Source organism: Chaetodon auriga, chromosome 23, assembly GCF_051107435.1.
Source record: "Chaetodon auriga isolate fChaAug3 chromosome 23, fChaAug3.hap1, whole genome shotgun sequence".
Lineage (NCBI taxonomy): Eukaryota > Metazoa > Chordata > Actinopteri > Chaetodontiformes > Chaetodontidae > Chaetodon > Chaetodon auriga.
The window spans coordinates 5,475,813-5,502,309 of NC_135096.1; the positions used below are offsets into that span (position 1 = coordinate 5,475,813).

Sequence of the window (26,497 nt, forward strand, 5' to 3'; positions counted from 1 at the left end):
ATGAAGTTTGAAGACTTTTCTAAAAGTCTTTGACAGATTTGTTTAACAATGATTTCCAAACTTGTTTTTCTGCTTTCAAAGATGAAACTTGACTCCAAATCAAAGTTTGAGTCACAAACAGTATCACGACATGTTATCAGACACCAAAACCTCTGCTGGTCAAATTGAAGACTTGTTGGGGGTAATAAAGTTGTTTGAATGAAGTGGACGTCTGCTAACGAGGTCCACGTCCCTCAGGTTGTCTCTGGTGTTGAGGGAAACCTGTGCTGCTCTCGCTGTGGTCACTTGTCTTGGATTTTGAAGGTTGCTGTCTCCTTCCTCATGTCTTAATACGTCAACAAACAGTTCAAGTGTTATCAGCCATCAGGAATTAGTTTGTGCTCGCTCTTGGTTCTTGGTTCAGGTCGATGTTGTTGACTAAAATGAACCATGAAAACACAACATGAAGTGAAACAATCAAGATGATATCTGATATTTTAACGGTTATCTGTCTCTTTGATTTCTAATAATCTGTATCAGCCCTGAAAAAAACGTATCGGTGGACCTCTAGTCCTGATCTGAGAGACAACAAACACTCACAGTCACATTCAGCTTTGATTGGAACAAGATCCAGAATTGAAATCAACACACAGCTGAAGGTTCAAGTCAACAGTGTTTCCACAGTTTAATGATCACAGCTTCCATCTTTAAAGGACTGGAAGTGGAAGAAGTTTACAAAGTAAATGAGGAATCTTTTCAATCATTTTCAACAAAGTTCATTGATCAATTTATTCCAATAACCTGAAAGACTGATGTGACTGAGATCCTGCACAGACTCAACTGATCTGTTCAGCAGTGTTTCTCTAACAGGAGGAGACTCTCCCTCCTACAGAGGACACAGAGACACTGAGGAACCAGACCAGAACCAGAACCCAAAGGCAGGATAAAGAGGTTCAGTGAATGTGGTGTTGAAGGTGTGTAGGTGGATCAGTGAGTCAGAGGAGACTCTGTAGAAGGACAGAGTGCCAGCAGGACAGTCCACATACACTCCTACTCTGTGAGAGACAGAGGAGGAGGAGGAGGAGGAGGAGAAAGCGGAGGAGGAGGGGATGGATGCTATTATGTTATTGTGACAGACAGAGTAACAACCATCAGAGCAGAACAGTCTCCAGGACTGATCATTCCATCCAAACACACACTCTTCACTGTCTCCTTTAATTCTGATTCTTCTGTAACTCACTGATACATGAACTCTTCCTCTATACTCAACCTCCCAGTAACAGCGACCAGTCAGACCAGTTCCACACAGCAACTGAGGCCAGTGGTCAAACCTGTCTGGATGATCAGGATATGACTGACGCTCCTCCACATGTGTCATCGTCCTGTTGTTGTCAGACAGTTTGATGTTTCTGTTCACTGTGTTTGTGTCCAGTTTGAGTTCACAGGAATCTGATGGAGAGAAGAAGAAGAAAACAGCTGCAGTTATTGATCCATCATCTGTTGATTGATGGACAGTTTGATGATGACATCAGAGATGCGAATGAGTGATGTCACAGTTTGAAGATGGCTGAATGTGCTCTGCTTTGTTTTCATCAGTCAAATTAAAGACACACTTACACTTCCTCAGACCTGGTCTCAACCATCGGACTCCAGCAGGCTCCACCCTGAAAGGAGGAGGGGGGTCAGAGCAGCACCTCCTCTTTCAGCATGCAAACATGGACGTTACATCACTCTCATACACACAAACACAATATGTTGATCCGGCCTGCTTCTCCCTGCTGCCCCTAAACCTCTTCAGCTCTGCTCAGACACTGACAGCGACACTGATTCTCTCTCATCATTAAATCTGCCTTCATCAGCTCATTTCCTCATTTCAATCTGTTGCTGAATTCTATTCTAAGCTGCTTCACTCATTGATCACTCTCTTGCTCTCCCACCTGTGATGATTAATAATCAGTCTGACTTTGTCTTCACTCAACAAACCAACAGAGCTTTAATCATTGATTATTGGACACGGTTCTCCTCGTCATGTCCCATATGTGACCATGCTTCATGTGTTCATTAGAAGTGTGAATACTGTCAATAAATTCAATATCTGAGACAAGTCATCATGACTCTGTTGTGTGGAAATCTTTTCAGGTCAAACTTCCTGAAGTTTACCAGAACAAGAAGAGCCACTTGATGTCTGCACATGGAAATATTTACAAGCCATGTTTGCTGTGAAAACCATGTTCAGTCCAATTGTTCTCCACTGATGAAGGAACAGTCCAACATTTTGAGAAAAACACTTGAATGAAGCATCTCAAAAGTCCTGCTCTGTCCTGTGGTTGTCAGGTTCCAGCAGTTTGAACGAAATAGAACTGCTTTGGACTTATTGGAAGCTTGTTTTTATGTCTTTTGAGGACAAAAAGGACATTTGTCAAACTGACAGACAGTTCTTTTTCCATGCAGAGATCTGTCCAAACTGCATCAATTATGACCAACAGGTCATTATCATGTTTGATCCTCGAGATGTTCTCCTTGAGACCGCCAACACAAATATGTCCTTTTCATGTTCAACCAGTGTTTATGTTGTGATCAAAGGACAAAGGTTTCCTACATGTGTGATTGTTCATGTCTCACTCACATCCACCATCAACCAAAAAGACAGACAACATGTTTCCAGCTCTTCCTCCTCTTTCACACTGACTGACTGTGGCTGCAGCAGCCTCTTCATACCTGAGAGTGTCCAGTCTGCAGTGAGGATCCTCCAGTCCATCAGACAGCAGTTTCACTCCTGAGTCTCCTGGATGATTGTAGCTCAGGTCCAGCTCTCTCAGATGGGAGGGGTTGGATCTCAGAGCTGAGGTCAGAGAAGCACAGCCTTCCTCTGTGATCAGACAGCCTGACAGCCTGAAAACACACAGAACAACACACATGGAAGATCATCTGAGGGTCCTGCTGTGTCCGTCAAATCATTGCTCTCAAAACGCAGAGATCTGATAGGATGAGCAGCATCATGTGGGAGAATTTACAACACATAATAATTCTCAACAGTTTCTGTGTTTTAGGTCAACGACTTCACACTCGACACTTCACTTCCTGAAGGTCCTCAGCGACACCTTTGTGGTAATTAGTCATGACTGAATCAGGAATAGAGTGACGTCCACTAATCAAAGTCACATGACAACAAAATATAAATGAGAATTTCCATCTCAGCCAGACTTCATTAATAAAACGAACATTGAGAAAAAACATCTGCCAATCAATGTATATATGTGTCAAACGTGGACTTCTGAGGTTAAAAAAGGACATCAACGCTTTTATAACAAACAGTAACTTGATCTGACCTGAGAGTTTCCAGTGCACAGTGTGGACTCTCCAGTCCAGCAGACAGCAGCTTCACTCCTGAATCCTGCAGGTTGTTGTTACTCAGGTCCAGCTCTCTCAGACTGGAGGACTGGGATCTGAGGACTGAGGACAGAACTTCACAGCTTCTCTCTGAGAGGTTACAGCCACTCAGTCTGAAGAAGAAGAAGAAAAAGAACATTTATTTTAAAATGTTGAGTCTCTTCTCAGCGTGTGTTCAAATCTTTGTTGTTTCATCATAAACATGTTGTAGATGTGACAATAAATCATCACTGAATCAAGAATAAAAAGACATCCAGAAACCAACGTCACATGATATAAAAAATTAATCTGGGAGAAATTGAGGCTCATTGATATTTAGGGTTTTTGTGAAATGATGTTCAGAAATAATTTCACAGCCTTCAGTCGAACATCATCTTTTGTGTACATGTGAAAAAATAGTATGCATGAATCTGAATGTGTGAATTTGATTTAAAAAGTGTGTGTTCAAATTGTTGCTGTTCCATCATAAACATGGTGTAGATGTTCATTCATTGTCTTCACGTCTGTAAGAACACAGTCATGTGTCCTTCATGAGGGGACAGTGTCAGACCTGAATCCAGTTCCTGAGTGTCATGTTTAAACCTGCTGGATGAAGTTTAAAGTTTCAGACTCTCGAATGTGCAGTTAGAAATAAACAGGAGGCTCTGAGAGTGACTGAGTGCTGAAACAAATATATGAAGTGAATGATTTAAAGGATCAGCAGTTTTCTGCCAGCATTCCTCTCTCGTCTTATGTGCAGCAACAGTCTTGATTTTCCTCTTTTATTTTTTACATTCTTCAAAGCTCTCCATTATAACAACCTGTTCCTCTGGACTGAAGGAGGGGGAACATGATTGGTCCTTTTTGTGGTGACAAAGAGTCAAATGATGGAGCAAACGTCTCTTTTTATGGGAACGTGCACAGAGCCTGATGAAGGAAACCTGAGTTAACAAAGGAAGCTGATAACCACCGTCGTGATGCCGTTATCTCTGCCTGGAGTTCATGTTTAGTTGAGGCAGCTCACACAGAGGAAGCCTGGCTTGGTCCAATTTGTTATGTCCTTCATCCCACTGAGCTTCACATGAGACAGCCTCTGTGCTGGACTCAAACTGCTGACTCATAGTCTTTCAGAATTCATGTTTCCCATGACTCTGCACTCTGATCAATAGCAAATTCATCAGATTTAAGGACCCATGCTGCACTTCGTGAAACCTCACTGTAGAAAATATTCCTGCTCAGATTTTAATTAGAGATTCGCAAAATATTTCTACAGCTACAAAACTTTGTGACACATCTGGAAACTTGAATTTGAGGGATTGTTTTTCTTAATTCTCACATTCAGACAAGTGCACACATTTTTCTGACATGCACAGAAAAGATGATCTACAGCTGCAGATTGGGAAATTATTTCTGATCATCATTTCACAAACTCAAAATCATCAATCTGTCAGAGATCTGAAAATAAACAAAACAGACTGAAAGATTCAAATCCTGACATGAGAGAGACTGTTTAAACTAAATGAATCTCTAAATGTACAGAACTAACACAAACAGTAACTTGATCTGACCTGAGAGTTTCCAGTGCACAGTGTGGACTCTCCAGTCCAGCAGACAGCAGCTTCACTCTTGAAACCTGCAGGTTGTTGCCACTCAGGTCCAGCTCTCTCAGACTGGAGGACTGAGATCTGAGGACTGAGGACAGAACTTCACAGCTTCTCTCTGAGAGGTTACAGCCACTCAGTCTGAAGAAGAAGAAGAAAAAGAACATTTATTTTCAAATGTTGAGTTTCTTCTCAGCGTGTGTGTAAATCTTTGCTGTTCCATCATAAACATGTTGTAGATGTGACAATAAATCATCACTGAATCAGGAATAAACAGACATCCTGAAACCAACATCACATGATATAAAAAATTGAATCTGGGAGAAAATGAGGCTCATTGATATTTTGAGTTTTTGTGAAATGATGTTCAGAAATAACTTCACAGCCTTCAGTTGAACATCGTCTTTTGTGTGCATGTGAAAAAATTCTATGCACGAATCTGAATGTGTGAGTTTGATTTAAAAAATCTCACAAATGAAAGTTTAGCTGTAGAAATATTTTCCATGTTTGAAAAGGTTTTGTGCAAACAGATAATCTGAATATACTTCAGATATTTTCAGCAGTGAAGTTTCAGAGTCTGAGAGACTGAAACACAAATTTCCTATCTTTGTGAGTGACACTGAAGTTTCAAGCTACAAGTTCACTGAGCTGGTAGGAAATAATTCACTGAGCGTCTCTCAGTCCACGCAGGCGTCCATTCATTGTCCTCATGTCTGTAAGAACACAGCTGTGCTGCTGTTCCACTGACTGAAAGCTCAGAGTTGTGTGATATATTCAGAGGAACAGTTTGAGTCAGCCATAGAGGCTGTGTTCTGTGGAGCTCTGGTTGTGTCTGTGGTTGAGGCTGTCACAATCCCTCCTGATGGCCACACACATCAAGCACCACTTTGCTTCATTCTCTGACAAGCAGCCTGTCCAGCCATTGGATGGACCCTGCAGTCGCCATCTTCCCTGATGAGGCCTCTCTCTCTGGTCAAAACAAACCCTGCCCTGCCGCATCAATGATTTTTCCAGGCCTGGTGCGTGTGGAGGGGCAGCCGGTGGCAGGTGGTGCCGTGGACTCCGGCCTGTCCACTCTGTCCAGCCCAGAGACACTCTGTCAGCAAAGGGTGGAGCAGCACCAGGCCAGGTGGGAGGGAGGATCACTGCCTGATCTGAGGATTGGTTGTGGTCAGGATTACCCACTCAGGCCGGGTAGTGACAGGGACTGTGACAGCCAAAGAGGTCGGTGTGTTTCCCGGGAAAACTACAACTCACAATCCACCATATGAGCACCGCCAGCTGTTTGTTTTACAAAGCAAACAAGAGAAAAACACAACCAGAGGGCTGAACTCCAAACAGAGACCAATGGTCAGCAGGTCTGTTGAGCCGAGAACAGTTTTCAGTGTTATGAAGGCATCTCTCTCTTAACCTGGTTAGATCTCTGTGGTGACTGATACTGCACACCTGACCTGCTCCAGACGAGGTTCTGTTCACAGTTTCAGACTGAACTTTAATTCTTCTCCTGATGGTTTTCTCTATGAGGATCCAGACTCTCAGCTGAGGGAATACGTTCTGTCTGCAGACCTGCTGAGCCAAACGTTCAAAGCCGTGTGACCACAGCAGAACAAACTTGATGCTTCATGTTGTTTTCAGCCACAGGAACCTTCTTGCATTTAGCTGGTAATCAATCATTTTGTCTCTGTTTGCTTCAGGTCACATTAACACTTTAAATCTGACACAGCAGATCTTCAACACACTAAAAGAATGATGAAGGTACAGAATCTAGAGACCACTTTGGATTCTGGTTTTATGTTTGGTCCTGATTTACTGTCAGTTTCATTTGACACTGCTGGTACTGCAGTTAATAGAACAACTGATGAGTTTATTGGTATTTATCATCGGCTCGTAGCTTTCTGTCAGCATGTCTCTCTTGTCTTATTTGCAGGAACAGTTTTGATGAACCAAACATCTCTTCTTTTGGAATCTGCACAGAGGCTGATGAAGGAAACCTCAGTGAACAAAGAAAGCTGTTTTGTCAAACTTACATCATAGTTCATCCTCCAGAGCTACACGTGATACAGTCTCTATGCTTGTCAATACAAACAGTAACTTGATCTGACCTGAGAGTTTCCAGTGCACAGTGTGGACTCTCCAGTCCAGCAGACAGCAGCTTCACTCCTGAATCCCAAAAGTAGTTGTTACTGAAGTCCAGCTCTCTCAGACTGGAGGACTGGGATCTGAGGACTGAGGACAGAACTTCACAGCTTCTCTCTGAGAGGTTACAGCCACTCAGTCTGAAGAGACACAGGAAGGAAGCAAACAGTAAGTTAGATATCAGAGTATTTATTGATGAAGAAACTTCACTATCTCAGTACTTACAGAGCTTTCTTGGAGGCTTTGACCACTGGCAGCAGCCTCAGAAGAGCCTCCTCTGAAGCAGAGAATTTCTTCAGGTCAAACACGTCCAGATCTTTGTCTGATGACAGTAAGATGAAGACCAGAGCTGACCACTGAGCAGGAGACAGTTCATCTGTGGAGAGATTTCCTGAACTCAAGGACTGTTGGATCTGATCCACCAGAGAACGATCATTCAGTTCATTCAGACAGTGGAACAGATTGATGCTTTGCTCTGCAGAGGGAGTCTCTTCAATCTCCTTCTTGATGTACTCGACTGTTACCTGACTGGTTTCTGAGCCACTTCCTATCTCTGTCAGCAGGCCTCGTAGGAGAGTCTGATTGGTCTGCAGTGACAGACCCAGGAGGAATCGGAGGAACAAGTCCAGGTGTCCATTTGGACTCTGTAAGGCCTTGTCCACTGCACTCTGGTGGAGATGTGAAAGATGAGGTTCTCTGTTTTTGAAGACTTTTGACAACCGGACAACAAGTTTAGACCCTGCACGTTCACAGGAGGTTGTTTGTTCTTCTGACAGCAGATTGACTCCAGAGTTGCTGAATTTCAGGTGGACACGAAGAGCAGCCAGAAACTCCTGGACACTCAGATGGATGAAGCAGAACACCTTGTCCTGGTACAGTCCTCTCTCCTCTATGAAGATCTGTGTGAACACTCCTGAGTACACTGAGGCTGCTCTGATATTGATGCCACACTCTGTCAGATCTGATTTATAGAAGATCAGGTTTCCTTTCTGCAGCTGCTCAAAAGCCAGTTTTCCCAGAGACTCAATCATCTTCCTGCTCTCTGGAGTCCACTGAGGATCTGACTCAGCTCCTCCATCATACTTCATGTTCTTCACTTTGGACTGAACCACCAGGAAGTGGATGTACACCTGAGTCAGGGTCTTGGGCAGCTCTCCCTCCTCTCTGGTCTTCATCACATCCTCCAGAACTGTAGCAGTGATCCAGCAGAAGACCGGGATGTGGCACATGATGTGGAGGCTTCGTGATGTCTTGATGTGGGAGATGATTCTGTTGGCCTTCTTCTTGTCCCTGAACCTCTTCCTGAAGTACTCCTCCTTCTGTTCATCAGTGAACCCTCTGACCTCTGTCACCATGTCAACACACTCAGGAGGGATCTGATTGGCTGCTGCAGGTCGTGTGGTTATCCAGAGGCGAGCAGAGGGAAGCAGGTTCCTCCTGATGAGGTTTGTCAGCAGCACATCCACTGAGGTGGACTCTGTGACATCAGTCAGGATCTCATTGTTGTGGAAGTCCAGAGGAAGTCGACACTCATCCAGACCGTCAAGGATGAACAAAACCCTGAACTCTTCAAACCTGCAGATTCCTGCTTCTTTGGTTTCAGGAAAGAAGTGATGAACAAGTTCCACCAAGCTGAACTTTTTCTCTCTCAGCACATTCAGCTCTCTGAAAGTGAATGGAAACATGAACTGTATGTCCTGGTGGGCTTTGTCTTCAGCCCAGTCCAGAGTGAACTTCTGTGTTAAGACCGTCTTCCCAATGCCAGCCACTCCCTTTGTCATCACTGTTCTGATTGGTTCATCTCGTCCAGGTGGTTTAAAGATGTCTTCAGGTCTGATTGTGGTTTCTGGTCCGTGTGGTTTCCTGGATACTGTTTCAATCTGTCTGACCTCATGTTCGTCATTGACCTGTCCAGTCCCTCCCTCTGTGATGAAGAGCTCTGTGTAGATCTGATTCAGGAGGGTCCGCTGTCCTGCTTTAGCGATCCCCTCAAACACACACTGGAACTTCTCCTTCAGGTTAGATTTAAGTTTACGCCCACAAACAGGAGGATTTCCTGAATGAAGACACAACAAATAAATCAATAAGTGATTGATAAAGTTCAGATGAGAATTTAATGTCCTTGTCTGAACATATTTTTGTCCATCTGTTGAGACCTCAGTGAATGTTCCACTGATCCAGCAGTTAAACCTTTAGAGAAATCCTCTTACTGCTCTGCAGACACTCAGCCAGCTCCTCCTCCTCCATTCTCCTCAGGAAGTGCTGTGTGATCTTCAGAAATGCCTCTCTGCTGCTCCTCCTCTGCTCTGCATCCTCACCATCCAACATCTCCTCATCCTCTCCCTGACTCTCTAAGCATTCTGGGTCATCTGATCTCAGAACCGTCTTGATCTTCTTCAACTCGTTCCTCACAAAAGAGACAATGTTCTCCTCCAGCAGCTGGAACAGAAGATGATATGAATGACACAAAGTGAAATCATGGAAGCAAACATCAGATCCATGTTGGACAGACTGACGGTCCACTGGTCTAAAAAGTGCAGCGTGGAGATTATTGTGAACAGAACAGATGTGAAAGCAGCTGTTGTACATGTACAGACCACAAATATGGAGTCCAGGTGAGTTTGCTGCTGCTGGGCAGACTGACCACTGGGAACCTCTGAGCTCTCCTGGTGGACTCTGTGGAGGAATCATGAAGAATTAGCTCACATCACGTCCGTCCACACAGAGACAAACACCAGCTGAAGGTCCTTTGAGCTGAAGTGTTGAGTCCAACATTGAATCAGATGGTTTCCACTGACATTAAAGTGTTGCTCGTACTGCTGATCCCACTGTGAATCAACAGTCCAGTCTGCATTTCTGTGCAGCTTTCACTTAACTGTGTTGGTTCACCAGCTTGTCTGGTTGAGTCCCTCCAGTTCTCATTGACCCCTGTAATACTGTGGACAGCATCACACAGCTCACACAAGCTAACTGGATGCTACCTGTCCAGCACAAATTGGCAGTGAGTCACAATAAAGTGAGTGAAACATGAGAAAAGCAAAGAGAGAAGCAGAGAATACTGGATCAAAGCAAAGCTGAGGGTGATTTCACATCCAGCTGTGTTTCAAATGAAAGCTGGAACGTTCTTCTCTGGACTACATGAAGGAAACAGGTGCAGCTGTTGCTCATAGAAATTGTTCTGGCTCTTTCTTTTATTCTTGGACAACATGTATTTGTTCTTGTCCACATGTTGGACACACAACACATATTTCATCTTTGTGTCCTCTTTGAGCTCCTGCAGCCTTTAGTTACCCATAACACCCTTCTCTGCATCAGACGTCTTCACAGAGGCACAACTCCAGCCTGATGTGAGGCGCCATGATGCCGCCGTCAGTGTCGTTCTCGACTTTGTGAATCCATCAGCAGCATCAATCACAAACAGACTGTGTGTTTCCTCAGACTCTCTGTGTTGCTTCATTCTGTGTTTCACAGCAGCTGATCTCAGTCCAGCTGTTATCACTGACATGTTTGTGTTTGTGTTGTCACATGACTGAAAACCACAACATGTTGATTTGATGGAGGAACTCAGTGGAATCAGGGTTAGCCTTCGTTAGCATCTGTTAGCCTCAATCAAGTCACTGTTTTCTACTCATGCAGTCATCAGTCAGAAGGTGTGTGTGGACGAAATGTTCAACTGGAGTCAAGAGTTGAAGACTGGTTATACTGGGCAGCTTCCACATGTGAGGATGCAAGCGAATGAGAAGAAGAACGATGATGAAAATAAACAAACAGGTTTAAAAAACTTCTCTGGATAAATAACAGTTCAAACAAGAATCTGTGATATTTTAATGTTATCAACAGTTTACCTCTTTGCAGCAGATGGTCGATCTCCTTTAAAATGAATGAGGCGATCAATTGACCGTTCACTCTTCAAGGACACACAGCTGGGTCCAGGTCCAGGTCCATCAGAGGCTGGTCTCCCATAGATCCTGTCAGACACAGAGGAAGACCATCAGGGATGGAAATTGACTTTTTCTTCTTCAGACTCAGAAGCTACTGGAGAAACTAGCAGCTATCAACAAGAAAAGGATCAACACACCAAAGTTCAATCAAACATGAAGCTGAATGATTTCAGTCTGTGGATCATCGCTTCATTTGTCCATCAAATCTTGGACCAAAGCAGGACTCAACGGACTGATTTCTGAGCAGATTTTACTGTGATAGACAGACAACAAACTAAACTGTGGAGTCCATCAGCAGCGACTCTGTTGGTCTGTTTTCTAACGTTTGCATCACGAGACTCAGCACAAATATCCTGACTGTTATGTAGAGGCGATAGTCAGTGAAGCATTTTAGTCCAACATTCAAAGAGGAAGTTTGATGGTAAAGAGACTTTGGAAGGTCCCCACTGGATTTGTGCTGAAGCCTCATATTGTCCTCAGCTTTCATTGTCCACATGTGGACATGTCAGTGCTGTTTAGGGACAGACTGGACAAATGTCTTTTAATGCTAATCTAGCTCTAACCTTCATCATCACTCAAGGACAACAGGAACATTAGAAGGACAACTGGTCAAACTGGATTTAATGAGGACAAACATCAGCAGTGGACAACATGAGGAGGACATATGGACATTTCAGGTCAAATTATCCAACACGAGTTGAACACTGAGAACAACTTACTGTCTGTCAGAGACATGTTGCTGTTTAAAAGAAATGAGGCGACCCTCTGACTGCTCGCTCTTGAAGGACACACAGCTGGATCCAGGTCCAGGTCCAGGTCCAGGTCCAGGTCCAGGTTTGGGTCCAGGTCCAGCAGAGTCTGGTGAGTCCTGCTGCTCTGGCCTTCAACACAACACACACAGAGCTTTGAGTGTGAATAATGATGGTGGAGAGATTCCAGTGCTCTGACATGGAGACGAGTCCTGGACAGTCAGAGATCCTGGTCTCACCTCTGAGCTTCGGTCTGGCCGTCATCGTCCCCACACAGACTGGTTTTAGAGGGACGGACTCCCTCCTCTCTGTCCTCACACCGATTCATGCTGCTGAACTCACGTCAGCTCACACACACTTTGATCTGGAGAGGAAACACAAATCATTCATGTGCACATCAGCTGAAATCATCCTTTCATGGTTTCTCCTGTCCAAATATCAGCTGCTCCTCCTCTGATTGGCTGTTATCTCATTTTTCATATCAGTGTCAGCTGAATGCAGTCAGACAGCAGTGTGAGGCCGAGCTGCTGTACTTCTATCAGTCCACTAGATGGCGCCATGAAGCTGCAGTGAAGTGAACACACACTTGATGCCTGGACGACCGTTGACATCCACTGACACACACTGACTGAATCTGACAGGAAGCTTCAGTTTGTGGAATATTCAGTAAATTCAACATGACTGAAAGTTTCTTTATACGCCTGAATGATCCTCGATCATCAATAAGTGAAGGAGAAAGTCAAATATTTACACAGGAGACATATAAAATAGCAGAAATATTCAAATAAAGTACAAGTACTTCCAGATTGTACCTCTTCAAAACAGTACTTGAGTAAACTAGTTACTTTCCCCCACTGAGAGATCCTTTCAAAATAAAAGCCTGTCTCAATCAAGCCCTCTAAGGGCATATTAAAACAGGAATCTTTGATTTGATTCTTGATCACATTGAAGCACAAAGTGAGAAAAAGAAGCGACACTCGTTGCTGTTGGAGGAGAGTTCAGAGCTCTGACAGCTCATTTAGTGACAGTTATAGATTGAATTGAGAAATAAAAGGTTTCAGCTCCTCACAGCCCTCTGAATGCTCCTTCCTGCTGTCTCCACATCAACTATTGAGGATCAACTCGCTCTGCTTCTGCTCTTATTGCAGTGTTTTCACAAACATCCACACAACATGGCCGATGTTTTGAACAGAGCTGCTTTCAGCTCCTTCGTCCAGAGCTCACAGTTAAACTCACAGTTTGGAGAAATGATGGACGGAGCTGCAGATCGATGCCGTTTGTGCTGAAGCTAAGCTAACGACAGCTTGAGTAAAAAACACCTGAAACAAATTCCTTTACCTTCAGCTGGAGCTTCAGAGGAGAAAACAAACTGCGACACACCAAAGGCAGAAAGTGAAAGTAAACTTTAAACAGTCGTCCAACTGGAGAAACCAGTTTACACCAACAAAAGTGATCAAACTGGGCAACCAGCCCAAACTTGCAGGTCTGTTTGAAGCTGCTTCATTGGTTTGGGACGCTTCAGCTACATAGACAGCTGGTCCGGCTGCTTCTGCTGATGATCGCAATCAGACGACATGACAGAGTCGGTCAGTGGGTTATTTTAGCTGTTTAGCAGCAAAAGGAACGGAGCTGCAGACGTCAGATGGAGTCAATGGACTTCATGATATGAACCAAAGATGAACAAAGCAATGAACAGCTGGAAAAGACCCTCTCCTCTTTGGAGACTTGGCTAAAATGCTGCTTTACTGTGACTCTACAAGTGATTGAAGTTTACAGGTTTGTGAAATTTGGGGTCTCATCAAACACACTTGTGGCCGTCAGATTGGACTTTTGTCCAGTGTTGTCAGGAAGGAAGCATGTTAGCGCCATCGTGTCTTCCATTGGAATTCATTTCTGTGTTAATGACTCAGGATGATGAGACATCTTTGCTCTTTCTTGTCTGTTACCTCTGAAAGAACATTTCTACTCCCCGAGTGATAAAAAGCATCTTTATATCCAGGTACAACAATGCACCTGCTGCAAAGGTGCTGAACTGTCAGCCAATGAGCTACAGCTGGAGCCACACGCCATGTTGTGCCTTTATGAGGCACAAATGTTCCCTTACATTCAGAGACAAAATGGATTGAAAGAACAATGAAACTAAATCCTTTTTTACATGTGAACCAATCAGTTTTCAGTGGATTTCAATGAGAACGTTGCTCTGCTGGGAAAACGTCACAAAAAGCAAAAGGTGGAAGGAGCCATTCGCTAATCAATGAGCGCAACAAAACTCCACAGCGTACATGCAACAAAACTGAGTGGGAAGTATACCAACGAGACGCAAACTCCTGATTCACATGCAGGGTTAGAGTCCGTGTTTCAGCACTGACGCTGGAGGCATCGGGCTTTGAGACGTTCATCAGTCACTTCTGAAGGCCAAACACACATGTGGAGCACCGATTTACAGATTTAAAGAGGAGGCTTCAAATTCTGAGCGTAACATGCAGAAAATTAACAGGATATTAAATCTGTATCAAACGAATTCAGGAATTTCAAATGTGGGATGCATTTCGAGTCCTTCCAGGAATTCCACGAAAATAAAAACACGAATTGAAAAATTTCACCTTGAAAACAATCAGTTAATGAGTTGCTTCACTGCATTTTTACTGGCAGCAAATCAGGATTTGTCAGCGTGACGCTGGAGCCTCCTGGGTTCAAGCCCCGAAGTGTGAAAGGTTTGGATGATTTGCAGCAGCAACATGAAGACAGTTTCCAAAGATGAGATGTTTCAGACGCCCAGGCAGCACACTCGCTGCATCAGCTGTTTTTATCATCAAGGGTTTTAACAGGAAGGTTTAAAGGTGCAGCAGCATGAAGAGCATGCGACACGAGGAGGTCTGAAATGGGAACAAACTATTCTGGATGGAAAACAAACTCAGTTTATATGACGGGTTAGTCTTAATCTGAGTACTTAGTTTAGTCTTAATCATAAAAGTCTGGTATGGACTTAATCTGTATGTGATGACCCACTGAAGACATCATTTCATCATATATTAAAAGTTAATCAAACAGGACATTCATTTTTCAGTTTAGCCATATTTTTTCTGGATAAATGCAGCAAATTTACCTTGAAAGTTCCCTGTAAACAGTAAGGTGGACTTTATGGGTGCACTTAGCGTCTATTTTTCAAACTACGCTCATTAAAAGAAGAAGCAAAGAAAACACTAACACAGCTGACCAAGTCTACAAAATCCAAGCTTTAAATCAAGCATGTCTGCAGGAGACGGTTCATTCCTGAATCCAAGCAGTCGTTTAGTGTTGGTGTATTTACGTGAGGTGGACCATCAGTACTGCAGGACAGTCCAGACGCCTCCTCTCCCACAGTGATGGTCCATCTGTCCTCTGAAGACAGACGTCAGGAGGTTCAGTCGGGCCCTGAAGTCCATTCCTGCATTGCACAAAAAGAACAACAATAAAAGTCATTGCAGCTCGTTCAGACTCAAAACTCCTTCACAGACTGAATGACCTCAACTGGAAATGTTTATTTTACAGTGGCAGCAATTTCATGACACGGTCGAGACGTCTTTGTGTCTTCAGACGCTCATTTTGTCGATGTTCACATGAAAGTCAACAGACACCAACATGGATTTCTGTTGTCAAAAGACAGAAAATGCTCAGATTGCGACAGATAACGACAGCGACATGTTTTTACACCTCCAACAGCTGGAGGCAGTAAAAACACATCAACATTACTCCAGTATCCAGAGAGAAATCTCATCCAACGTCCTTGTGAGTGTCCTGGACTCTCAGATCACGGCATCACACAGATGGTCCCAACATTGAGACAGCACCTGAAGAGGACTAAACCATCCAGGACCACAGGAAGGTGATGGACTCCAGAAGCAACTGACATGCTCCACGATGCATGGAGTGTCATGACTGGGAGTCTCAGAGAATCCCTGAGGACAACAACAACAACATATATCAACATATACAAAACAGCAGGTCTGTGCTTCAACACCTTCTACACCAGGTGTGAGAGGTCCCCGACCACAAACTCTGATGGCCCACTGTCCCCCCACTGAGGGTTCTGCATGATGCCAGAGCCAGACAGCCGGCCAGGAGGACAGTGGCAGTGGTTTGACTCTAAAGTTCTGGCCATCTCTGACACACTGGACCTTTATTGATACTTGTGTAGCCCGATGGTCGAATTATGGGTTAAAAATAATATGTGTGTGAGCATAAACGGTTAACTTCATTTGATTTATCCTGAAAACCAGAAATAAAAACACGAGACATAAAATGAAACTAAGAGGATAAAATGACATTTAATAAGAGACAATAGTAATAATTTGAGAACACTTAAAATATCTGTGTACCTAAAATATAGGACTATGATTGTAAATGCGCAGACGCATAGACATATAAAGAGTAGACGCCGCATTGGTTGCTGGGGCATAAGAAATGCGGCCGCCATCTTGGACCGGTCATCGTACTTCTAGTTGAGTAGCAGAAAGAACAAGATGCCAGAGCACTGTGCCGCATATTCATGTTCAAATCAGCGGACCATCGAAAACAGGGCACGAGGGATTACGTTTCACAAGTACGATTGAACATTACTATTGGTTGTATTTTGTGAATCGAATATTACTGTACTGTATTTATGCCCACCAGCGAAATCGTAGCCAGCTAGCTAGGCTATGCCAGTGTTCACCCGTCTATGAACTGAGACTTTATAAGCCATATTCCATAACACCGACTTAGATTACAACTGACACAAGAATGCTAAAACAAATATTACTGGTATAACATTGACCAGCGAATTTTACTCAGGTGGCACAGACTGTATTATTCACATGTAATTCACCCTAACAACAGTAAGCTACCTCTGATGTCTCATACCCACCCCACTTACTTAAAAATACAGACAACTGAACATCTGGCTGTAGAATAGTTTGCAAACAAGGTTATTCACAGTTTAAGCAGTTTTGGTTCATTATCAACAGATATGCATCCAAATAGGAGTTTTGTTGAAGAAAGGTTGTAAGAAATTTGAAGGAAGAAAAATAAGCTTGACCTCTTTTGTAAAATGTTTTTGTGTAGACTCTCCCAAATCTCCCGTTTTCATATTGAAGGTTTCCCAAAGACAAAGATGTAAGGAAGAAGTGGGAGGTGGCTTTGAGGAGGGAAGGATTCACTGCAAGTGATTCCTCAGTGCTCTGCTGTGAACATTTTAAGCAGGGCGATTTTGATAGGACAGGTCAGATTGTCCGACTCAGAGATGGTGTTATTCCATCCATCTTCAGCTTCCCAGTTCACCTCCAAAGAGTAGGTGTATCATCATAAGGCTATTAGCATTCATAAACGTAAATATTCTATTATCAATCACAGGGCAGGGTGAGGTACTTACCCCTGTATATTCTTTTTCATTTTAGCCAGAAAAGGGCAGGACTACATCTACTTCCAGAAGAGCTGAAGAGAGCCTGTCCATGGCCTCTCAGGAAGATCCAGAAACTGGAACGTCACACCCACAACCTCAACCTAATGATGTGAGTATTTCTACTGGAAACATCATATCATAATGGTCCTGAACATATTAAAGTCTCACTTGTTTGCTGCCACTCATATTAAACACACTCACACATAAACCCATTCACATGCAAGTGAAGACATGTTGAACATGCATTCCTGACACACACACTCACACACACACACACACACACACACACACACACTCACACACACGGTGCTAGCAGTGGCTTTGACAGGTGATGACTATAAGAAAGAATGTGGGCCATTCACTAGTGTGTGTGAAGTGAAACATCACTCAAACCATGTTCATCCCTCTCTCTAGGATCATGGCTATACTTTGCCTGCTTCTCCTACCACCAGTAGGACTCATTGAAGCCCTAGCAAGAGTGGAAAGTCTGGAGTGAGAGAAGAAGAACGCCATGGCCAGAGAAAAGAGGGCAAAGACCACAGTAGAGAGTCTTTTGGGGGATTTGAGGGAAAAGGACCTCATTAATGAAGAGCTCAAAGAGAGGCTTGAATTCTACTCAGGTAAAATGAAATTAGCACTTTGAAATTCATGTACATGTTATTCTTACACTCTTTATTAAACTCCTTAGTTATTATCTGAAGGGGACTGATTCATTTTTGCTCATAAAATTTCAGATCTTCAGATAGACTTCATGGCAAAGCAGGGCCATGAGTATACAAAAGACTACAGGGAGTTTGCGCTCACGCTCCATCTACATGGTCCGAAGGCATACAACTAGAGCCGCTTCAGACCAGTTTCCCGCATCCGGTGACTGGCGAGAAAGTATTTGTAATGATGGATGCTTGCCACATGTTCAAGTTGGCACGTAATATGTTGCAGGTAAATGATGATCGTTGTAGACCTATTTGTACAAGTTATGACTCTGCTGCTAAAACTTATATCTAAATATTGTTATTTGATCATTTGCAGTTATGGCTGGACGGGATGATCACATTACGCTGTTTGCATTTGTTTGAGCAGTGGCTGATTCTTATTCTGCAAGCTTACAGTCCAATTGCAGTGACCACTGGACAGATCAATTGGAGGTACATTAATCATCTCAATGATGTGCAAAAAAGGATGGACTGCACGCTGCCAATAAAATTACAGACAAACATGTCTACTTTGAGAACCACAAGATGAGGGTGTCCCTGGCTGTGCAGACACTGAGTCCCTCTGTGTCAGTGGCTCTCCGCACAATGAGGGATCTTGGGTACTCTCAATTTAAAGACTGTTAGGCAACGGCAGAATTCATTGAGGTAATACTATTAATGATTATAGAACCAAGTACATGTTTAAAAAAAATAAAATAAAATAAAATTTGATTTGAGCATCAGGAACAATTTGTTGACAATACTGACTGACTCTAAATTCATCATAAATACAAAAGTTTGTACATAACCTTACACATACCTTCACAGATGTTTGAGTGGTAAAGCTCTGAAATTTACTGTAGTACAAAGCAGAACTATGGAAATAAGGAAGTCAAGCAAATACTAATATTTGCATATTAACTCGTTGAACATACAGTTTAGAAATAAGTACTCTGTTCTCTGTATATTTTGAATAGATGAGTATTGATTTCAACTATCTGATACCTAATGAAACCCTGTAATGATAGTGATTTAGATGCCGATATTTCTTCATAGATGATTGACAGGCTGTTCGACATAATGAATGGACGCAATCCTCGTGCCAAAGGATTCAAAGCTCCCTTGGGTGCTTTGAATCAGATGGAGAGAAAAGCGTTTTTGTCGAGAGCCAGGGAGTCCTTGCTCACTTTGGTGACAAAAGATGGAACACCCCTTCACCGATCGAAGAGGTCTATTAAAATAGTGCTTGTTATTCATGCATGAACAGTTCGTGACATGAGTTCAACGACACTTTGTTCCCGTATGCATTGAGTTCCTAACATGCTCCGTTGTCTACATCAGGTTCATATGATGCTACTGTTACAATGTTTTTTCTTTAGTTTTGTCTCTGTTCACATTGTGACATGATGCCCGTTTATTTAAATGTTTTTTAGTGTTCAGTTTTGTTTATGTTGGAAATGTCTTGTATTCAGTGTGTTTCAGGTCCTAGATGTTTCTAAATGGTATGTATTACATCACATCAAGTACATGTAGAAGTCAAAATGGTAGGTATTGCACGTGTTCTTGTTCTCAAGTTCTCCCAGTTCTGCAATTATATTGTTCCAAGTTAGTTAAGTGTCCTAAAAGTATACTTTATAAGTTAAAGATGAAACTGATCGCATTCCTAAAAACATGGATGCAAACTAATTATCTATCTGCTCTGGTAGCTGTTTACCATTTTCATTCTCTGTGAGTTTGCATCCCTGTGATAGGCACTCAACAATTGGTGATTACACATTACTGATGGATGTGATGGAAAATTCACTTTACTGCTTTGAATGAACAAAATTACATGGTGCTTTCTTGGGGTGTCTTGTTTCACCATGATCAGAGTAATAAAACTTTTTTCTTTTGCAGGTACTTGTCTGTCATCGGATTTGTCATCATTGTTGACACATTGATGCTGATGATTCCTGAACTGCTCCAAGTTCAGCGGTATGTGCTCACCAACAGGTTCAGCCAGGATCACTTGGAGCTCCTATTTAATTCGATCAGAGCGTCAGGTAGGATTGATGTTATTTTAATTACAATAAATTCTGAAAATACACTTAATTAATACCTTTATATGTTATGTCTTGGGAGTAATTATGTATTGTGTGCCTGTTTTCCATACAAGGCGGCTGGAATAACAATCCATCTGCAGGCCAGTTCCAGGCCATCTTCCGCTGTCTGATGGTTCAGTGTGGTGTCTCACCTAGTGAGACCGGCAATGTGGCAGCCCAAGATGACACTGTAGCTGTGTCCCAATTCAGCGGCCGCATCAACTATCGGTAAATGGAACGGTCTAGCCTTCAGAGCATTTCCTGATTGCGTCACAACGTCATAACTTCTTCCCTCCTAACCCGGGAAAAACACACGTAAGGGGTGCAGAGATGCGCCCGTATAACTCCTATCGCTTGTAAGAGGAGCGAAATGTAGCCCATTATACAACTTACAAATTCACCTGATGTGAATATCTTCACAGTTACAATAAGATATTAGCTGACATGCGAGCTTGTAACATTTGTAAGTGAAGGGTTTTAATAAGGCTAACAGTTAACTGAGCTCCTCATATCAACAGGTTGCCATTATTAAAAAAAACAATCTGTGTGCAAAGCATCTTGGGAATGGGAGGCCGCGAAGGATAGTAGCGATGCGTCCTCCGAATACAGGGAAAAGGAGGACGCATTTGTCGGCTGCATTTGGAGGATCCTTCGAATTTAGACGAATTGGGACAGCCTTCACACACCGTTATGACGTAATCGGCCTTCAAATTCACGCTCCGAAGGATACAGCCGCTGATTTGGGACACAGCTAGTGACTCTGTGGTGTTTCCATTCATCTGACTCACTTTGATTCCTCACGTGGGCTCCCTGCTCTTCATCAGTGGGATGATGCTGCCCCCTGCTGGACTGGAAGAACTCGACAATCTGCACAGTTTCATGAAGGTGCCGAAAGGACAAAACACCTTCACTGAACTAAAGAGAGCAGCTTCATCTCAGTCTGCGGTTTAGCTTTTTGTCACACTGTGGCCAAATGTATGTGGACGGCTGAACTTTCACTCAGTGTTTGATTAACGTGACTGTGACACTGTGTTCATGCCTGTGCTGCCACGTCAACCTCCAGTCTTCTGCGCTCAGCCTTTCCAGCAGATACTGAAGCTGCTGTTTGATCCCAGTTGGACACCAGAGCATCACTGAGGTCCAACACTGATGTTGGTGATCCGGGGCCTCATTTATAAAACATTGTGTAGAATCCATACTAAAAGTGTGCGTACGCCCAAAAGCTGAAAATGGCGTGCGCCAAAAAATATTCAGATTTATAAAACCGTGCATACTCACACCTGCACACAATTTTCCCTTTATAAATCACACTCCACCTGGAAGATTGCGCAGGTGGATTCACCTCACATCTCACCCCCGACACGCCCACATTTTACCATGAATGGTCAATGCAAAGTACCTCATGAATGTCTTTGCATATAAATATGCCTGCTGATCAATGGCATTTTACGCTCGATCATGGCAGAGAAAAGAAAAAGAAACGGGAGACTGAAATCGAGGTGCTTGTGGGTGAGGTGGAGGCCAGAAATGATATTTTGTTTGGTGGTCACAGTAGTGGCGTCACAAATGAAATAAAAAAAACGAGTGGCAGGAGCCTTGCTCCCTGCTGAAATTCCTCATGTCGGGGAGGTGGTTGTGGATCGGGGTCCTCGTGGTGTGGGGGAGGGAGGCCATGCGGGAGGGGAACAGCATTCCCCAGTGCCACATTGCGCAAAACTCCACAAGCCATTATTATTTTACACACCTTTGTAGGGTGATAAAGCAGTCTGCCCCCCGAGGCATCCAAACACCTCCACCGACCTTTGAGGAGGCCGATGGCTCCCTCCACGACGGAGCGCTTGCAAGAGTGTGCCACAGCGAAGCGCACCTCCTCTGCGCTCTGCGGGTTGGTGAAAGGGGTGAGGAGCCAGTGCTTTAGGAGGTAGCCACTGTCACCTGCAAGGTATAACAGAAGAGTAATTATAAATCAGGCTTTAATGGGTAGAATCTATACAACGGTGTTTATGTACTTACCCAAGAGCCAGCCATCATGCGCAGCGCCTGCCTGCAGTCTGCTCCCTACACTACTGTGCATCAGGATGAATGAGTCATGTGTTGACCCAGGCCACCGTGCCACGACATTCGTCAAGATCATGTCCATATCAAACACTTACCTGTCGGCTAATTCCCGCTGAAAGGAGCCAGTCGCCAGAAACCCCAGAGTGGTCAGCACCTGGATATGCACCGGGATGGCGCGGTTCCGGCAGGTGGGTCTATCTAACACTGGGCCCAGATCAGCACATAGATCCAAGAGCACCGCTCTAGGGAATCTAAATCGGTTATTAGCCAGTCATCATCATGGGCCAGGGAATCTCCGTGGTCCCTAAAACTTCTCTCCATCCTGATCCTACCATTTGCGTGATCTTCCAACAGTGCCAGCGCATCCATTGTGCAGCATTACTCACGAGTGTCACCGCACTATTTATATGCTTACTCAGCAAATTGAATGATTGTTACACACCTTGTCACAATTAATACTAATCCATCAGTGCCATCCACCGCTCTGTATCATTTGAAGATGGAAGTATGATATATGAACATTGTGCATACAGTAGTAGGCCTAACAGCTCACTAAAGGAACACATCTATAACACTGCAGACTTGGGTGTTGATGATTATGCGGGTTGCCCGTGATTGCCTGTTTTGTGCGTAAGCAAGTTTTATAAATGAGGCCCCTGGTCCTCTCCTTTGATACGTCACAAAGTGGCTTTGATCTATCAGAGATGACATCAACATTCCACTGAGCTCAGGGCTTGAGGGAGATCATTGGTTTCCATAGATTCAAGATTGCTTTTATTGTCATTGAGCATGGACATGTCAACGAAATTTGCATTGCAACCCCCGTGTAGAAAAAAAAAGATAATAAAATAAGATAAAATAAAATAAAATAAAATCAACTCACAAATAAGATAAAATAAACTCACAGGGCATAAAAAGTCAGCATTTAAAACGTATATACAATATACATAACTCAAAGATGTGCATGTGTGACTGCAGGGGGGGGTGAGTGTGTAGCTGTTGCTGCGGGGTGGTGAGGTGTGTGTGAGGTGCTGCAGGGGGTGATGGCTCTGACAGCTCTGGGGAAGAAGCTGTCCCTCAGTCTGTTGGTGGTTGTTCGTATGTTCCTGTACCGCTTTCCTGATGGAAGCGGTACAAACAGTCTGTGGCCCGGGTGGCTGGGGTCCGTGGCGATGGATCTTGCCCTCTTCTTGACCCGGCCTGCATATATAGAGTCCAGGTCAGGAAGGGGGCAGCCCACGATGCCTTGTGCAGCTTTTACCACCCGTGCCAGTTGTTTCCTCTCCTGTGCCGTGCAGCTGCCATACCACACTGTCACACTGAGACAGAGTATACTCTCGATCGTGGCCCTGTAAAAGTTCACGAGCAGCAGAGAGGAAAGTCGAGCCCGTTTCAGTTTCCTGAGGAAGAAAAGCCTTTGTTGTGCCTTCTTCACCAGGCGGGAGGTGTTCATGGACCAGGAGAGGTCAGATGTGATGTGGAGGCCCAGGAACTTGATGTTGTCCACATGCTCCACCACTACTCCGATGATGAAATACACAGTGGTTCATAAATGTAAGTCATTGCAATAAAGCTTTAACCTTGCTTTTATCTCTTAAGTTTTCAGATTTGCTTGTGAGTGCATATCCAAGACTGGCAAACATCTGTGGTGACTGGATGCTGCACAAGTCCACAGGTATGTAGGCGTATACACTGGATTAACATTGTTTCAAAATACTCTGCCTCCTACTGTTTGCTCCATGGGAAGACGACAAGGTATATTCTTACATCTTAAATTACTTTTAATTGAACATGAACATCTTTTGCAAGAAGTACAATGTTGAATGTAGCACTGAAATGCACTTCCTTTTTCTTAAAGGTGGATGCAGCCTTCCTCCTGGAAAGGAGTCGCCCTGTCTTCAGTGAGATTGGTTCTGCCGAGCACCAGATGGAAGTAAACATCATGAACTTTCTCCAGGACTACCTTCAGGAAATTGAGGATTCTGGTATGTTTTAGCCAAGATGAAATATAATGTGACCTCTAGGATAACACAGTTTCATGAAACGAGACATGGAGGGCTTACAGATGGATGACTTGCATAGTTATGTTGGCAATAACTAGAGGTGTCTGAACAGTTGCCACACCATAAAGCCTGTCATCCAGCCACAACAAATGCAATTTTTGTCAAAATCTCCATGTAGTTTCTGCTTTGATTTATCACTTGAGAGCCCATACAAGATTCACCTCAGGATTTTGTTGAATTCACTTTGATTGAGGACACCTGCCTCTCCATCTGTACACACTCATTTCCTATCAATGCATGTTGGTACCTCAGCATCTTTCCTGGTGTTGTTGTGCTTTCTTCTCTCATAGGTTCCCGTGGATCATGGCTGTGCATGTAATGTGGATGATGGACATGGTCCTCTCATGTTTATGTCCCAGTTTCATACGAGGCTGACAGTAAGTTGTTTTAGTGATCTTGTATGATTTAGTGGTCATTACGTGTCTCAGTGTTTCGGGTGGACAGGTGGATCAGAGTTTTTCACAGGTTGACCAGCAGTCAGCCTGCAGCAGATTTTGCTGGTTTCTAACAATTTTCAGTGGGTTCAGAAGGGATTTCTCAGGTTTGATTGATTTTACTTTGCAGTTGTCAATGAGGACTTCAATATTGTCTTTATTGTTGCTATGGAAACCAATGATCTCCCTCAAGCCCTGAGCTCAGTGGAATGTTGATGTCATCTCTGATAGATCAAAGCCACTTTGTGACGTATCAAAGGAGTGGACCAGGGCTTTGGAACACAGGTCCTTATATGGATGAGGTTTCACTCCAGGTGTTGCTGGATTGACCTGAGAGCCCATACAGGATTCAGCTCAGGATTTTGTTGAATTCACTTTGATTTTACTACTTTCCAAGTGTTTTCACACAGATGTTTTGAGGTGTGACAGATTTTTCAAGAGGCTTTGAGCAAGTGCATTGTACTCTGACTCACAACTGCACAGTGCTACGGTTGGCTTCTTTTGATTTTCCATGCCACTAAAGTGCCACCCTTCGTTTGGCTTATACAATAACCTGATGTACTTTGTCTATCAGTGACATCAGCAGGCCAATCCGTTTCACTGTGTGCTTGTATACTCAGGTTCTCATCACTTTTCCTGTAGCACAACTCTTTGTTAATTGTGCCTTTGAGATACATCAGTACAGCTTAACTGTACTCCATTGCTGTTCGGTAGGTTCAGTAAAGTACTTTGACAATTTGCTTACAATGCAGCTCAAATCAGGTCTGGTACAGACAGTCAAACAGATGAGGCTTCCTACTGCCTCTCTGTATCTTGTGTCATCATTCATCAGTGCTGCATCATCCGTGTAGTTCAGTTTTTGTTCACACGGTGTGGATCTCGGTTTACAATCCTGCATGTTGAACCTCTACAGGATTTTTTCAACACACTTTGTCTGTGACATTGTCACACAGTTGTCACTCTGGATAAAATCAATGCAAAGAAAATATCTGAGTTTGCCCAAATCCTTCATTTTGAACCTTGCTGTAAACATGTCTTTCACAAGCTGCAATGCATTTTCATCACTTGCTGCAATGATGAGGTCATCAATCCAAATAACCATGATCACCTTATCATGTTCTGTTTCCCTTGTGTAAACACAGTGGTCAGCCTGATTCTGTACAAACTTGTTTTGGGTTAGATAGTCATGCAAAACCTTGTTCCAATTCCTGCCTGATTGTTTTAGCCCATACAGTGACCTCTCTAGCTTACACACCAACTTTTCATTTGTGTGAGATTTCACCTCGTACCCCTCTGGCTGTTCCATGTAAATCTCACATTCTATTGGTGCATTTAAGTAGGCTGTTTTTACATCCATCTAGTGCAAAATCAAATTTTCCTGCTGTTTTCTGCATCAGCACTCTGATACTAGTCAAGTTAGCTGTAGGAGAAAATGTCTCCTCATAATCTACACCCATCTTTTGACTGTATCCCTTAGCAACATATCGGGCCTTGTGTTTCTCAGATCCATCAAGATTGTTTTTAATAGCATACACCCATCTACCCCCCACTGCTTTCTTTCTGGACTTGATCAGTCTCGTCATCAGACACATATTTAGACATTCTACAATCTGTGTATCTGTCTGGCATCCTTCTCTCTCTCTCAAAGGGTAACACCTGGGCTCAGGCTCACACTTGACCTCTACTGGCTGTGGTTGGTGGCGGCTCACTCCAGGCTGGTGGCTCACTTCAGGATTATGTTCTAGTGAGACATGGTGATCTGGACTTTTGGACTTGTACTGAACAAAGTCATCTACAGGTGTTAAGTTAGTCTGTGTCTGCTGACCTACACCTGTTTTAGCCACAGATTTTACCACCCTACACTTCTGCACTTTCTTAGTGTCAGGAAAGTAGACAATGTATTCTGGACTGTTTTTGTCATACCCGATGAAAACACCCTTTTCACACCTTGGATCTAATTTTCTTTTGTCTTGTT

The 26,497-nt window shown here is 43.5% G+C and overlaps 1 protein-coding gene and 1 pseudogene across 1 annotated transcript; one reads left to right on the top strand and one right to left on the bottom strand.

The window, feature by feature from the left end:
- Nucleotides 1-803: 803 nt before the first annotated feature.
- Nucleotides 804-13,644, bottom strand: LOC143315644 (NLR family CARD domain-containing protein 3-like). Its single transcript, XM_076722970.1, has 8 exons — nucleotides 13,550-13,644; nucleotides 9,683-9,761; nucleotides 9,296-9,524; nucleotides 7,311-9,141; nucleotides 3,309-3,482; nucleotides 2,698-2,871; nucleotides 1,597-1,643; nucleotides 804-1,428 (listed from the first exon to the last, which is right to left on the bottom strand). Exons 1-8 carry the CDS (start codon nucleotides 13,642-13,644, stop codon nucleotides 866-868), a joined length of 3,192 nt encoding a protein of 1,063 aa, XP_076579085.1. The 3' UTR covers nucleotides 804-865.
- A 2,633-nt stretch (nucleotides 13,645-16,277) lies between these two features.
- On the top strand, nucleotides 16,278-18,032 carry LOC143315645 (THAP domain-containing protein 6-like; annotated as a pseudogene).
- The last annotated feature ends 8,465 nt before the right edge of the window (nucleotides 18,033-26,497 follow it).

What these genes read in the sequence shown, in the direction of transcription:
- LOC143315644 (XM_076722970.1), bottom strand. Translation starts at nt 13,644, where the DNA reads ATGGCGCTAACATGCTTCCTTCCTGACAACACTGGACAAAAGTCCAAT. An exon ending in ACCTGGACTCCATATTTGTG is followed by an intron (nt 9,525 to 9,682) that starts GTCTGTACATGT and finishes CTTCTGTTCCAG; the next exon opens with CTGCTGGAGGAGAACATTGT. An exon ending in AAAGCCTCCAAGAAAGCTCT is followed by an intron (nt 3,483 to 7,310) that starts GTAAGTACTGAG and finishes CTTCTTCTTCAG; the next exon opens with ACTGAGTGGCTGTAACCTCT.